The sequence below is a fragment of the Rhinatrema bivittatum genome, chromosome 4 (assembly GCF_901001135.1).
Source record: "Rhinatrema bivittatum chromosome 4, aRhiBiv1.1, whole genome shotgun sequence".
NCBI lineage: Eukaryota > Metazoa > Chordata > Amphibia > Gymnophiona > Rhinatrematidae > Rhinatrema > Rhinatrema bivittatum.
This window is the reverse complement of record NC_042618.1, coordinates 207625038-207642018: the sequence shown is the minus strand read 5'-3', so window position 1 is coordinate 207642018 and position 16981 is coordinate 207625038. Positions and strand designations below refer to the sequence as shown.

General features: G+C 43.0%; 1 protein-coding gene across 1 annotated transcript in view; it reads left to right on the top strand.

Annotated features, from left to right (window-relative positions):
• The window catches only part of GNAT1 (G protein subunit alpha transducin 1), a 104480-nt gene that overhangs the window by 82730 nt on the left and 4769 nt on the right, over positions 1-16981 (top strand). The window contains 1 exon segment of the mRNA XM_029597566.1: positions 13011-13164. Within this exon segment, the coding sequence (XP_029453426.1) occupies positions 13011-13164 (154 nt within the window).

The window sequence follows — 16981 nt, the reverse complement described above, 5'->3', positions numbered from 1 at the left end:
AAGGACAAATCTGAATGGGACTACTTAATAAATCAATAAGCTACAGATTTATTGGGAAAGGATTATGGAATGGACTGTATTGAATAACGAGAAAATTCTTTTTCACTCACTGCATAATTAAGCTCTGGAATTCATTGCCAAAGGATGTGGTTATGACTGTTAGTGTATCTGGTTTTAAATAAGGTTTGGATAAGTTCCTAGAGCAGAAGTCCATAAACTGCTATTAATCAATAAGGATTAGTAGTTTGGGATCTATTTAATGTTTGGGTACTTGCCAGGTACTTATGACTTGGTTGGCCACTATTGGACACAGGATACTGGTCTTGATGGACCCTTGGTCTAATGCAGTATAGCATATCTTATGTGCTTTGTCATTAATTTAAATTTAAAACCAATTATCAGTAAAGTTATGTTGTAACCATATTAAGAGACCACTTGCTTTTTTGCTGTATATCTTTTTGATTGGGTGACAAGAGAACTGGATCAAGAAAGAGCGCTTGATGTAATTTACTTGGATTTCAGCAAAGCTTTTGATATGGTCCCACATAGGAGGCTCATGAAGAAAATGAGAAGCTTTGGAGTGGGTGCCAAAATGATAGAATGGATTATTAACTGGTTGACCGGAAACAATGTTTTAATGGTAAATGGAACCTGCTCTGATGAGAGAACTGTGTAAAGTGGAGTGCCTCAAGGATCAATTTTGGGACTGGTTCTGTTCAATATCTTTGTGAGCAACATTACAGAGGGCTTAGAAGGAAATGTTTGCCTTTTTGCGGATGATACTAAGATCTGCAACAGAGTGGACACGCCTTAAGGAGTAGAGAGAATGAAATGTGATTTAAGAAACATTGAAGAGTGGTCGAAAATTTGGCAGCTGGGATTCAATGCCAAGAAGTGCAGAGTCATGCACCTGGGATGCGGAAAGCCAAAGAGCTGTATGTGATGAAGGGTGAAAGACTATCAGGCACAGACCAGGAGAAGGACCTCGGGGTGATCATGTCTAGTGATCTGAAGGAGGCTAAACAAAGTTGCAAGGTGGTAGCTAAAGCCAGAAAGATGCTGCACTGCATAGAGAGAGGTATAACTAGCAGGAAAAGGGATGTGATAATGCCCTTGTACAGATCTTTGGTGAGGCTTCACCTGGAGCACTGTGTTCAGTTCTGAAGACCGAATCTCAAAAAAAGATAAAGACAGGATGGAAACTGTCCAGAGGAAGGTGACCAAAATGGTGTGGGGTCTGTTTCAGAACACTTACAAGGGGAGGCTGAAGGATCTAAATATGTATACCCTGGAGGAGAGGAGGTGCAGGGGAGATTTGATACAGATCTTCAGGTATCTGACAGGTATCAGTGATGCACAACTTCAAACTTTTTCCACTTGAAAGGAAAGAGTAGAACTAGGGGCATTGATTTGAAACTCCAGGGGGGACAACTAAGAGCCAATATCAGGAAATAGTTCTTCACAGAGAAGGAGATGGATGCCTGGAATGCCCTCCCACAAGGCGAGAGCAGTTAATGAATTAGAAAGAGGATTGGACAAATACTGCATATCCCTAAAGTTTTAAAGAAAGGGATGATGTAACATTTCTTCATGGGGGTAACCTGCATGGAGTGGCAGTTACTATCATAAGCAAATTGCTGGGCAGACTAGATGGATCATTTGGTCTTTTTCTGCCGTCATTACTATGTTACTATCTTAAAAATTGTTAATACAATGTTAAGGGTCTTGGAAAGAAATCTCTCCCCAGTCCCCCCACCTGACAGGGAATCCTGAAAAGAGAGTGAGCTTCTGCAAGGTATGGGAGGAAAGAGCATCTTAAGCCCTTGAAGTGTGTCTTTGGACTCCTCAATGAGGATCTCAGCCCAGCGGTTACATATTTTGGCATCCTGCACAGGGCCCCTATGGCATTGGGATTGTGATCTTGTGTGAAGAATTGCATTTTAAAATGGTTTGGAGATTTTTGCTGTGATTGGAATTAAAATGACAAATGTGTTTAAGACCTGCAACATTGCATTAAGATGGCTGCTTTCCTGCCGGAGGGGCATAACGGTGATGAAATTATGCAAATCCGGTTCAGAAGAGGAGGCTTGTGCACTTGTCAGGACATCATTGTTAAATGTTTACAACGTTCAGCTGAAAGCTGTTAGGTTTCCGTGGACCCTTAGGTGGTAGCGTCCCACTATCACAGGTGGAACCCCCGCCTAGAAACAGTCAGGAACTTCCCTTGAATCCAACCATCTTACCTTGGGTACTGAGGGCCGACAGGGCTTCAGAAGTCCCAGAGAATGGGCAGATCTGGTAAGCAGGTGAATGGTCAGAAGGCAGCAAACTGCAAGTCCAGAAACCAGGCAAAGGGTTGAGGCAGGTGGCAAACAGCAAGTCCAGGAATCAGGTGAAGGGTCAAGGCAGGCGGCAAACAGCAAGTCCAGGAGGCCAGGTTGGAACCAAACTGAAGGCAAAAATAGGAATAGGGACACCAGGAACACACGGCACAAGGGAGAACCATAAGGCACAGACAGGGAGCAACCAGAATCAAAGGGAACACTTGGAAAACAGCAGCACTGCGAAACTGGAGAACCAGAAAAGAGCAGACTCACAAGAAGCCCCTTGCTGAGGCAAAGAGCAGCAGAAGGAATGGCCCTTTTAAGGAACTTCCGATGGCAGTGCATAAAGTTGTGCATTGGAAGTATGCACACACCTGCCGTGCAAGCAGGAGGGAGGCTGCTGCTGCTGCAGTGGCAGCGTTTACAGCGGCTTGAGAACACCGGGAGTGGGCAAGTCCCATGGCAGGACACCTTCTAACAGTACCTCCCCCACAAGTTCCCCTTCCCTGCGTCCCAGGTCTGGGTTTTAATTGAAAATGTTGATGGAATTCGTGGATAAGTTCAAGGGCTTGAATATTGCTGATGGGCTTTCAAGAATTCTCCTCAGGGCTGTAACCTTTCCAGGAAATGAGGGTATTGAAGTTCTTTCCTTACTCTCCCGGCATCTAGGATCTCGGCCACCTCATACTGTGTGTCATCTTCAAAAATCATGGGTGGAGGTCGTGGCAGCAATCTAAATGGCCAAGACAAAACAGGAGGCTTGAGGAGAGATACATGGAATACATTGTGGATTCGAAGTATGGGTGGTAGTTTGAGCTTATAAGCCACATTTTGTATCTGTCGAACTACTTGAAAAGGTCCTACAAACCGAGGAGCAAATTTCAGCTAATGCATTTGCAATCGGAGGTTGTGGGTACTTAGCCACATGAGTTCCCCTGATCAGAATTGCAGAGCTGGACGTCGTTTTTTATCAGCCTGTTTTTTGGATTGAGCAGCGGCCTGATCCAGGAGTTTGTGGGTGGTCTGCCAGAGATTGTATAGTTCTTGGCCAGCAAGACTAGCAGCGGGGCAATTTGATGGCATAGCTATTGGCATTGGTACCTGAGGATGTCATCCAAAAACTAGGTAGAAAGGCGAGACCCCCATAGCTTGGTTAACATGATTGTGGCACATCTCCTCCCAAGAAAGCAAGGAGGACCAGTTGCCCTGATGTTGGTTCACGTAGCATCGCAAAAACGTTTTGAGCAATTGGTTGATGCGTTCTGCTAATCCGTTTGTCTGGCACTGATATGCCGAGGAGAAGTCGTGGTAGATTCCGAACTTCTTACATAAGCCCATCCAGTAACAGGCAGTAAACTGGATCCCACAGTCAGATAGGATATGGTGAGGGAGACTATGTAAACGGAAAACATGTTGTACAAGCAACTGTGCTAACTCCAGGGTGGACGGTAATCCGGGTAGAGCAATGAAGTGGGCCATTTTTGAGAACAGGTCTACAATTACCCAAATTGTATTGTTTCCTTTAGAAGGAAGAAGGTCCATGATAAAATCAGGGGCCAGTAAAGGTTGGTGTATACCCCAGGGTCAAGTCCAAGGGCTCTTATTAACCACACAGGTAAGACAAGATTCCACATATCGTTTGGTGTCTTTTTTTACACTGAGGCCACCAATAGTGTCAGAAGAGGAGCTCCTTGGTATGTTGGAGCCCTGGATGACTGGCAATACATGAATCATGGGTCCACCAGAGGACCCATTCTCACAAACGCTTAGGAACTACCGTCTTCCTCCTGGGGACCATCAGAGTGGTGGCAATCATGATTCTGGCTGGATCAATGATATGACAATGTGGGTTGGGAAATTCATCAGAATCAAAACTTCTGGATAGGGCATCAGCTCGCCGGTTCTTCTATGCTGAGTGAAAACGCAGATTTAAGTTGAAGTGACTGAAAAATAGGGACCATCAGGCTTGTCGTGGATTTAACTGTTGAGCATGAGATAGATATGCCAAATTTTTATGGTTGGTATAAATAGTTACTGTATATCTGGTTCCCTCCAGGAGATGGCGCCATTCCTCCAGTGCTAACTTGATTGCAAGAAGTTCTCAGTCTTCTATGGAGTAATTCTTTTCTGTAGATGAAAACTTCTTAGAGATATATGCACAGGTAACCAATTTCCTGTTGGTGTCTGGTTGTAGAAAGTCTGTCCCTACCCCTAAGGAGGAGGCATCTACCTCGACGATGAACAGTCGGGTGGATCTGGGTGTCAGAAGCAAGGGTCCTTGAATTCTTCCTTTAATTGTTGAAAAGCCTGAACAGCATCTTGGGTCCAGTTGCAGGCATCCGCACCCTTTTGGGTTAAAGCTGTGAGGGGGGGGGGGGGCTGTCAATCAGAAGTATCCATGGATGAACTGGAGGTAATCCCAAAACCATTGTAATGCCTTGAGGCCCACTGTTTGCAGCCATTCCAGGATGGCCTTGAGTTTTTTTGGATCCATACATAGACCTGCTTGAGAAACCAAGAAAGGGCAATTCCTCTTGGTGGAAGGCACATTTCTCTAGCTTGGCATACAACTTATGCTCACATAACTGTTATATGACCTTTTGCATGTGATCTTGTTACTGGTCCAATGTCTTAGAAAAATAAGAATATCATCCAAGTATACCACAACATGTGAACATAAAAGGTCTCGAAATATTTCGTTTACCATACCTTGGAACACCGCAGGAGCATTACATAGTCCGAATGGCATAACTAAATATTCATAATGGCTGTCTCGTGTATTGAATGCGGTTTTCCACTCGTCTCCTTCCCAGATGCAAAAGAAATTAGAATGAGCCCCTTTTACTTGAAGGAGGAGTTGTCCAGTCAGCGAGGGTGCTGAAGAAGGAAGCTGCTGCTGCTCTTGTGCTTCCCGAGTGGGAGTTATGAAGTGAGACAGGGAGTGTTGTGTGTGTAATTAAGCACGTGTGAAAGAGGAAGTGTGTGTATGATTGAACATGTGGGAGAGAAGTGTGAGTGTATGTGTGTAATTGAGTACATGGGAGAGAGGGAGTGTGAGTATTTGTGTATGATTGAGCATGCTGGAGAGAGGGAAAGTGTATGTGTATGACTGAGCAAGCAGGATAGAAGGAGTGTGTGTGTGTGTGTGTGTGTGAGACTGAGCAAGCAGGAGAAAAGGTATGTGTGTGAGAGACAGCATGCAGGAGAGAGGGGAGAGTGTATGTGTTTGTGTGTGTGATTGAGCATGCTGAAGAGAGGGAGTGTGTTTGTGATTGTGTTTGAGGCAAAGCATGTGGGAAAGAAGAGAGTGTACTTATTAGCCAGCTGGAATTTAGCCAGATGAGTTAGGGGCATTCCAGGGATGTAACTGGGAAGAGTTGAGTTTGCAGCTAAGTTATCTGGCTAACTCAGATATTCAGAGTTAGACAGATTACTTAGCTGGCTAAGTCTGGTTGGACCAAATTGCTGTCCTAAAGTTGGCCAGATAAAGTTAGCTGGCTAACATTAAGATAGCCAGCTATGTTCAATAGTGTGGCTGCACTATTAAATATAGCTCCAGTTAAGTTTATCTGGCTAACTTTGCTATCCAGACAGTGACTGAATATGGACTTCTTAGTGTCTCTGCTGTGGGACTGTAGGGAAAGTGTGGCCAATGAGCTATGCCTTAGCATTTTTCTTGAAAATGAGGTAACCTAGAGTGAGGTATAGGGGTAGTGGTACCTTGTTCCCAGATTTTTGCGCATGACTGAAGGCATGAAGTCTTGTACAAGATAGTCTAGCTGAAGCTCATAATAATTTTTTTAAAATAATTACGAAGCAAAAAAACTATAGTTGGTTGGACCGTTAGATGACTGATGGGGTTAAAGCGGCTCATAATAAAGATTAGGCCATTGCAGAAAGATTAAATGAATTCTTTGCTTCTGCATTTACTAATGAGGATGTTGGGGAGTTACCGGTTCCAGAGATGGTTTTCAAGGGTAATGAGTCAGATGAACTGAACCAAGTCACTGTGAACCTGGAAAATGTAGTAGGCCAGAATGACAAACTAAAGAGTAGCAAATCACCTGGACTGGATGGTATGCATCCTAGGGTACTGAAGGAACTCAAAAACGAAATTTCAGATCTATTAGTTAAGATTTGTAACCTATCATTAAAATCATCCTTTGTACCTGAAGACTGGAGGGTGACCAATGTAACCCTAATATTTAAAAAGGGCTCCAGGGGTGATTTGGGAAACTATAGACCAGTGAGCCTGACTTCAGTGCCAGGAAAAATAGTGGAAACTATTCTAAAGATCAAAATCACAGAGCATATAGAAAGACGAGGTTTAATGGAACACGGTCAGCATGGATTTACCCAAGGAAATTGCCTCACAAATCTGCTTCATTTTTCTGAAGGGGGTTCATAAACATGTGGATAAAGATGAACTGGTAGATGTAGTATATTTTGGATTTTCAGAAGGTGTTTGACAAAGTCCCTCATGAAAGGCTTTTAAGAAAACTAAAAAGTCATGGGATAGGAGGCAATGTCCTTTCATGGATTACAAACTGGTTAAAAGACATGAAACAGAGAGTAGGAGTAAATGGTCAATTTTCTCAGTGGAAAAGGGTAATCAGTGGAGTGCCTCAGGGATCTGTACTTGGACCAGTGCTTTTTAATATATTTATAAATGATCAAATTTGCAGATGATACAAAATTATTCAAAGTAGTTAAATCACAAGAGGATTGTGATAAATTGCAGGAGGACCTTGCAAGACTGGAAGATTGGGCATCCAAATGGCAGACAAGTGCAAGGTGTTGCATATAGGGAAAAATAACCATGCTGTGGTTACACAATGTTAGGTTCCATTTTAGGAGTTACCACCCAGGAAAAAGATCGAGGCATCATAGTGGATAATACATTGAAATCATCGGCTCAGTGTACTGCAGCTGTCAAAAAAGCAAACAGTAATTATTAGAAAGGGAATGTGAATAAAACAGAAAATGTCATAATGCCTCTGTATCGCTCCATGGTGAGACCGCACCTTGAGTACTATGTACAATTCTGGTCGCCGCATTTCAAAAAAGATATAGTTGCACTGGAGAAGGGTGACCAAAATGATAAAGGGGATGGAACAGCTCCCCTATGAGGAAAGGCTAAAGAAGTTAGGGCTGTTCAGCTTGGAGAAGAGACGGCTGAGGGGGGATATGATAGAGGTCTTTAAAATCATGAGAGGTCTAGAATGGGTAGATGTGAATCAGTTATTTAATCTTTCGGATAACAGAAGGACTAGGGGGCACTCCATGAAGTTAACAAGTAGCACACTTAAAATTAATCGGAGAAAATTATTTTTCACTCAACGCACAATTAAGGTCTGGAATTTGTTGCCAGAGGATGTGGTTAGTGCAGTTAGTGTACCTGGGTTTAAAAAGGTTTGGATAAGTTCTTGGAAGAGAAGTCCATTAACTGCTATTAATCAAGTTGATTTAGGGATTAGCCACTGCTATTACTGGCATCAATAGCATGGGATCTACTTAGTGTTTGGGTACTTGTCAGGTACTTGTAGCCTGGTTTGGCCACTGTTGAAAACAGGATGCTTAGCTTGGTGGACCCTTGGTCTGACCCAGTATGGCAATTTCTTGTGTTCTTATGTTCTTAAGCTAGAGGAGAGCCATTTGGGAGGATTAGAGTTCTCTAGTGGGAGTATAGGACAAAACTTCCCAAACCTGTCCTAGGGACATTTATTGAGTCTCTATGATATGCAAATTGATAACCTGCACATTCATTGTAGGTATCCTGAAACCTGACTGGCTGTGCGGTTCTCAGAACAGGTTTGGGAAGCCCTGGTGTAGGGGAAAAGAAGTTGAGAGAGATACTCATGGACTTGTAGACAAAGGAGAGAGTTTTGAATTGTAGCCTGCTTTCAACTGGGAGCCAATGCAGCTGGTGTAATATTGGTGTTATGTGGTCGGTTGCTTTGGCCTCTACCAAAATTCTAACAGCCTGTTTTCTCTTGAAATTGGAGGTGCTTCAGTCTATACCAGTTGCCTGTTCTAGTTATGATGTTATACCGGTTCCCTGATGTTATACCGGTTCCCTGATGTTATACCAGCAGTCATCTCCCTATCTGTTTTCGTTCTTGTTATGATGTTATACCAGTTGTCTCATCAACTGTATTCCGTTGTTTTACCTGTAAACCGTAGTGAAGGCATCTATCTAAACTTCGGTATATAAAAGTGTATAAATAAATAAATAAAAATATATTGTGAGATGTTGTTAAATAGAGAGTTGCAATAGTTGATTCGGCTGGTGATTAATATATGTGTCATTTTAGAAAGATTGTGTTTATCAAGGTCGCTGCACAGTTGTGAATCTGGCACAGATGAATAAGAAGTCCCTATCACATTAGATATATGAGTTTTCATCGTGAAGTACTGATCAAGTGGAACCCCTAGGCTTTGTACTGACTCCAGAGATTGGAAGAGGGTACCTGCCAGGGAAGATAAAGATTGAAAGGGATGAACTTGACGACTGAGCCAGAGGAGTTCTGATTTGGTGGGGTTTAATTTGAGTTTGTAGTTGGTAAGCCATTGGGCTATTACTGTAAGACAATCATTGAGCATGGCAATGGATGAAATTTCATCTGATCCTATTTTTATGCAAAGTTGGTGGCAAATAATTGTCATTCTGTATTGAAGGACTGAATGAGGTCACAGATTGGGCAAAAATAAATGTTAAAAAAAAATAGGGAGAGGACTGAGCCCTCAGGCACTCCACAAGTGAGATCTTAGATGTCGAATCAAGAGTTGGTAGTTAGTGTCAAAGGGGGCAATGGTCACACCTGAAGGAGTAGAGAGAATGAGAAGTGATCTGAGAAAACTCAAGGAATAGTTGAAGATTTGGCAACTAGGATTCAATGCCAAGAAGTGTAGAGTCATGCATTTGGAGCGCAGAAATCCAAAGAAGCTATATGTGATGGGGGACTATGAAAGAATGATGTGTACAGACTGGGAGAGAAACCTTGGAGTGATAGTGTCTGATGATTTGAAGGCGACAAAGCAAATTGACAAGCTGATAGCTAAGGCCAGAATGATGCTGGACTGCATCAAGAGAGGCATAACCAGCAGGAAAAAGAAGGTGATAATGATCCTCTTCAGACTGTTGGTAAGTCCTCATCTGGAATACTGAGTTCAGTTCTGGAGAGACTGTATCTCTAAAAGGATAGGATAGAAACAAACCAGAGAAGGGCAACCAGAATGGTGTAGGGTTTACACCAAAAGACATGAGATAAGACTGAAGGACCTAAATATGTATATCCTGGAGGAGAAGAGAGATAAGGGAGATATGATACAGACTTTTAAATACCTAAAATGTATTAATGATGTACAAGAATCAAACCTTTTCCAGTGGAAAGAAAGCTGTAGAATTATGGGTCATGATATAAAACTCCAAGGAGAAGATTCAGGAAACATTTCTTCACAGAAACGGTGGTGGATGCATTGAATGCACTCCCTGAAGAGGTGGTGAAGACAAGAGCAGTATTGGAATTCAAAAGGGTGTGGGATAAACATAGAAGATCCCTAGTTGTAAAAAGATAGAAATGAAGACATAGTGTTAACCTTAGGTTTAATATTTCTGCATGGGGTAACCTGCATGGAGTAGCAGTTACTATCCTTAACAGAAGACATGGGAGTCACCTGCACAGAGTGACAGCTACTACCCTAAACAACTTGCTGAGCAGACTGGATGGCCCACTTGTGTCTTTTTCTCGAATCATTTACTATGTTATTATGTTACTATTTAGAAAGCTCTAGGACAAAGAAGGAGTTGTCACTGTGGTCTGCATGCATTAGTGATGGCCATTAGAATGGATTCTGTTCCATGGCCTTTTCTGAAGCCAGACTAGATATGATGCAGGATGTTTCCCTCTTCTATGAAATCAAGGAGTTGGAAATAAACCACTTTTTCCACTAACTTTGACAAGAAGGGTAGGCTGGAGACTGGACAATAGTTATCAATTATATTTGGATCAGATCCTGGTTTCTTCAAGATGGGCCTGCTAACTGTCTTTTTAGTGAGTGAGGTAGAGAGTATTGGGTAAGAATGGTATTATGATAATTAGCCAGGGGGTTAAGTCATGTATCAGGTTACAGATGAAACTTGGGGGGAATAGGTTCAGCTGATTCTTTGGAGGATCTTCTCCATCTCTTGTGGGGAGATTATCCTGAAATCAGATAACGGAATACTGTAGGAGAGAGTTGAATTGATTTGATCAGAGTTAAAGGAGAGGTAATTATATTAGTGGGACAACTTGGGCCTAGCATGAGCAAGATGAGTGGAATCATCAAAAGCAGAACAAATAGTTTGGATTTTTTCTATGAAAAATTGAGCAATGTCTTCTGCTATGTGGTCATCAGTGCTGGTAGAAGGTGTTTGGGAATCTGGAGAATTTTCATATCAATTTGAAGAGTTTACCTGAATAATTCATTTAGAGATCCAGTTGTTTGGAGGTGTAGTCTTTTTTTTTTTTTTTTGCTTGTCGAATGGTTGCTTTATATTGATTGGAATGCTCCTTGCAGAAATACAGGTTGGTATCTGTTTTGGGTTTTTTTTGCCATGTACATTTGAGTTGGTTGTTTAAAGTTAGTTGTAAAATCCTAGAGAGTTTCTGGGGAGTTTGGTAGGCTTGGATTTTATTGGGGATATAGCCTTGATGTTTGTAGCAAATTCATCATTCCATTACCTGGACTGAGGAGTTCTGGTGGATCTGCAATGGTAATAGTTGTGGGGATGTTGAAGAGATAAATTTCTGAAGGGAGGTTTAGGTGTAAGAATAAGCAAGCTTTTTTATGGGATTCGGATGGAGGCCCAGACTAGGTGGTGGTCTGACCAGGAGATAGCGTCCACTATTATTATGTAGGAGTATAGCTTATTATTTATGGAATCAGAAATCAAATCTAGAGAATGGCCATGCTTGTGTGTGGGAACCTTGATTACTTGTGGAGGTGAGATCATCCATATTGTGTTGGAAGCTGGTAATGTTACTTAGAGAGGGGCCTCTGTGTGATAGTTAAAGTTTCCTAGTACAAGGACTTTGTGGGTTAATAGTTGCAATGTCACAAAAGAATTTGGAGAGTTTAAGAAAGGAATCAGGTTGATTGGGCTGTAGATGAGGGCAATTTTTGGTCCTTCATTACCCTGGAATTTAAGCGTTAAGGCAGCTGGATTTGCCTATGTGTTTGGTAGCAATTAAACTGAGGACAAGGTAGCAGCTAAAGATGATGGCAATTCCTCCTCCTCCACAGTCTCTGGGTCGGGGGTGGTGCAGTGAATTTGGTAGCCAGGTAGAACTGAGTGAAAGTGACAGTTTCACCTTCTCGTATCCAAGTCTCAGTGATATAGATTTGGAATTCTTCAGTTGGGTCCTAAATGAGGTGAGATTTGCTGTTGCAGAGTACACATTAAGAAGGCCTAGTTGAAGGAGAGAGGAGTGATTTGTTTGGGTTTGGGTAGAGATCTTGGGTTGTAGTGGCATAGGGAGACGCTATCTTGTACAGGTTGGCTTTGGTGGTAGGGGATATCTTCTGCCCCAGATCACTTGTACAAGTAGGGTGGTCTTACTGAAGCACATAGTGGTAATGTCTTTTCACTTATTCTTTCTGGATCTGAGGGTGAGGGACCTTGCTGGCAGGTGGAGGTTTTCTTTTGTTTTTCCTTCTCCGAATGACTCTCAACCTTACAATTGTGCCAGCACCATCAAATTACCATAACAGAAACCTGTCGCTCCACCTGCAGTCACAGCACAGTCATGTTTCCACTTCCACTTCCTCCCACTTCCACTTCCTCCTCCACTCCCACTCCCACTTCCTCTTCCTCCCGCAGCCTATTGGCTATGAGCAACATTCACAAAAACCAATGGTTGTGTGAGAAGGAGGGGGCAGGAGAGCATGAGAGGGAAATTCTTCATGTCTCTCCCACCCACCCACCCACATGGCTGCTGCTCTCCAGCACTGACAGGATCAGAGCTAGTAATTCCTCAGGACATCCATAGCATTGTCTCTGACTGCAGACACTCAAGTCAGAGCAGAAGCGTTCTGAGTTTTGAGGGTAATTAGGCAGTTGGATTAAAGGTTTGTGCCAGCAGTGGTTCTCACCCCCTTCAAAACTGATCATTTCTTTGGACAAATAAACATCAGTCTGACTGGACTAGACACAAAGGGGTGAATTTTCAGCAGTCCCTAGAGCACCAGCTAAAACGTATGGCTGAAAACTTGCTTAAATCTAGACACACAATATCTGGCTGCCCTAGATATAGGCCTGTCATTTGATCACCTGAAGTTAAACAGCCCAGCTTGACCACCTAGTGCTGAAAATCAGTGCTAAGTAGCTAAAATGCTTTATCTGCACTTTAAATTGCCTGGTGGCTGCCTCATTTACAGGAGCTAAATATAGTCTGTAAGAAACTAGGTGGCTAAATGTAGGCACTGTGAAAGAGGAAAGGTTATCCCATGGTATCTTAGTAAGGTGACTAAATGCTGCTGATAATCACCCAGAAGGGACCTTTTTGGTGGATGGAGGGATAAGATGTGAGAATATGTAGGCCTGTGACAACACTGTAGGCAGGTACAAGGGAGACTGGGAGAACCCAATGGGCCTTTTTTGTTAACAACTTTATTATTTTGCCCTTTTTCTCTGGTTTTCCACAGAACCGGATGCATGAGAGTTTGCATCTTTTCAATAGCATCTGTAACCATCGTTATTTCGCCACCACCTCCATTGTACTCTTCCTTAACAAGAAAGATGTCTTCACAGAGAAGATCAAGAAGGCTCACCTTAGTATCTGCTTCCCTGATTATGATGGTAGGTCTCTGAGGGGGCAAGTCCCTGCCATTGCAACATTTCCTCCCTCCCTCGAGCAGAATATACACATCACAATACCAGCACAAAATTATAGTCCAGTACACAGCATAAAATCTCCAGTATAGTCTCTAGTGCAGCAGACAGCAGGTAGGATTCCAGCGCATTGCACTGCAGAGTGCACAAGATAGTCTCCAGCACAAGACTCCAGAACAGGACACAGCCTCAGCAGCAGGACACAATACACATTCTCCAGTAGAGTACACGGCATACAGTCTCAACCACAGGACTTCACACAGTCTCTGTTGTAGGATTCCAGCACAGTATACAACATACAGAATTCCAACACAGTGCACAGGACAAAGCCTCAATCACAGGGTATAGCACACAATCTTTAGCAAAGGACACTGCACGCAGTCTCCAGAAGAGGACTCCAATACAGTACACAGAACACAGGCCTCAAGCACAGTGTGCACTGGACAATATACAATCTCCAGCAGAGAACTCAAGCACAATATGTAGCGCACAGTCTCCATTGCAGAGCTTTAGCATAATAGACAGCATACAGGACTCTAGCACAGTATAGTGCACAACACACACAGCGTGTAATGGTAAATGGAACTTACTCTGAAGAGAGAACAATGTTAAGTGGAGTGCCTCAAAGATCAGTTTGGGACCGATTCTGTTCAATATCTTTGTGATTGACATTACAGAGGGGTTAGAAGGAAAAGCTTGTCTGTTTTGCAGATGGCACTAAGATCTGCAACAGAGTAGAGAAAAGGAGTAGAGATTCAGTGCCAAGAAGTGCAGAGTCATGCATTTGGGGTGCAGTAATCCAAAAGAGCTGTATGAGAAGGGGGTGAAAGACTACTGTGCACGGTCTGGGGGAGGGACCTTGGAGTGATGGTGTCTAGCGATCTGAAGGCAACAAAATAATGTGACAAAGCAGTGGCAAAATCTAGAGGGATGTTGGGCTATATAAAGAAGAAAAATCAGAGAGAAAAGGAGGTGATAATGCCCTTGTACTGGCCTTTTATGAGGCCTCACCTGGAGAACTATGTTCAGTTCTGGAGATCTGAACTTAAAAAGGGTAAGGAGAGGAGCCCAGGATAAAGAGAATCTCCAGAGGAAGACCCCAGCTCAGTATGGAAGACATAAGAGTGAGGGCGGTTTTGACACAGCAGTTTCCTCCTGCTTCTTTGTACTTCTGGTTCTGTCAGAACTAGGGCTAGAATCTGGCAGCATGATCCTTCAGTCGCAACTACCCAGGGATTTTTTTTCCCCTATGTTATATCCCTCCCTTCTCCCCACCCAACAATATACCTAGTCTGGTCATTTCAGAGGCTATGCACCAGGGCTCCTTCTAGAACCCTGTATCTGGGCCACTAGGTGTCAACTTTGAGGGATGATCCCGACTCCCTCTCCCCCAGGGAATTTGAGTATTACCTCTGCAATATTCTCAGCCACAACCTTTTTTTTTTAATTAAATTTTGATTTCTTATCCAGACTGACACAGAAACACAACAGTAAGGTATAACAACCATTGTTAATATACAAGATACAAAAGGTTTTGGTAACAAGCCAATCAAAGCATGATAATACAAGAATAAAGTATTGCCAAAAGGTTCATGAAAAACTTCACCCCATGACGGGAGTGGAACTGCCAAAACCTCACCCCACACACGCTTTAAGGAACTAATATTCAATAAGGACTCTCTCAAAAAGTTGTGCTTGCCACTATCCACTATTAGGTAGGGTTTTCCCATGTTTGGTAATTGTAAATCTAGCTGCAAGTAGCATTCGAGGCCACGCCATTATTTCAGCCAACCCAATTCCAGAGCAGGATCTTCTGGGAAGCCCACTATTGCACTTATCTCAGGAAACACATCTTGCCAGAAATCCTCCACCTTGGGGCAAGTCCACCACGTATGTATATGCGATTCTCTGAGCGTGCATCCCTGCCAGCAGTGAGGACTGGACCAATGCCTGAACCTAGAGTAAAAAAAAAATAGGGAATCAATATTTTTGATGAGGTAGACGGAACATCAAGTCTGATTAATCTCAGCAGATTGAAATCTGAACATCAAGTCTGATTAATCTCAGCAGATTGAAATCTTATGAGCTTCTTCCCACAAAGCTTTCCACTCCTCTGTCCCAAAATGAATGGCGAGGTCCTCCTTCCACCAACAAATGAGAGTTTCAGGTTTATTAATGTCACTGTCATTCTCTGTTATTCCACTGAAGCAATTACTCCCCTTAAGCTGCCTTTCCACATAACTCCATTTCCACTAAATTTGACCTTTTGGGAGACCATCCTTTCTCTGCCCTCATTAGGAAAGAGTTTTTGATTTGCAAGTAAATAAACTGCAGGAATTTTAGATTAATCTACAATGCTTGTAAACATTGATTTGTCCTGATGCCTAAAGTTTCCAATAAAGATCAAGTCCTACTCTACTCTCAGAAGGGGTCGTTTTTAAAAGGATTTATGTGTATAAATCCCGGTTTATGGACATAAAACTGCTTTTGAAAAACAGTCAAGAGCCTGTGCATGTAACAGCATGCCTATGAATCAGTTTTGTGTATACTTTTTCATGCACCATGCAAAGGCATTGTGAAGGGCAGGGTTGGAGCAGAGTCAGCACTAAAACCTATGCAAGTGTAACCCCCCTTTTCCTAGGAGTCTCCTTCCCAGCCTTGGGGAGCATGGGGCAGCTCTGCCAAGGTGGGGTACACTTCATTTTGGACAAGGTCTGGGAAGAATTTTCTCTGTAAGGCCAAACCAAGCCAAGGATCTCTCCAAATAATTCCAATGTCCATGCTGCTCTTGTGCTCTAAAAAAATAATTTATTTTAATGAAAAAACTTAGCAGTAGAAAAAAAAACATCAAAATAGAATCAGAGTCCATTTTCATAGTCATGTCACTTGCCTTCTTGGTCAGATCACAAAAAAATCACAGTCCAATATTTTCTATTTCCCAGATTTTATACTTTTGCTCTTCTTTGCTATTCCCCAAAACTTCTGCTGCTCCAGTTTACTTTTCCACAGTCTCTTTTCAAGGTCTCCACATGGGCAATTGCTCTCACTTCTCCCACTCCAAAATCTCTTTCCAAGGTCTTTCCTCACTAGGACTCTTGGGGGCAAGGGGTCCCTTGATGGGTCTTTTCCCTTCTCACAGTTTCTCACAGTTCAGTACTCACACAAGAGGAGCAGCTCCGGGACAGTGCACCCCCTCTCTTGGACATATGCCAGTCCCAAGCTCTGCAGTAAAATAACCAGCCTAGTACCTCTTCCCAAGATCCAGCTGGCCCCCACCACAGTTTCTGTATCCAAATCCTATGCTCCACACATCTTCTCTTCTCTCACTCTGGAACCAACTTTTGCAAGATCACTCTCCTTTTCCCAAAAGCTGATGGGACTTTCAGAAGGTTCTCCTTTCACTCTCTCCAAGTACACTCCTTACTTCCAGAGCACCACTGGGGATGGCACCTTTAGTCTTTACTCCCAAACTCTCCGGTTTGGCTCCTCCAGAATCTTTCAGCCTCCAAAGATCCCTTCCATAGATAACCAGCCCTTTTCCACGGGCAAATCTTTTTTATACCACTACAATGCACTTTTCCATTGGCCCAAAGTCACACCGCCACTCACAGTTCTGGAGCACACCTATTAGTCCGGTCCTTGACCCATGCTTTGGAAGCTTCCCCATGGTTAAGAATAAGATAAGCTTTTGACTTCCCTATAAGACATCCTCCTAGAAGGCAAGGGCTATAAAATACTCTTCCCATAGCAGCCACCCATGGCTAGCCTTTGGCTGAATCAGGAA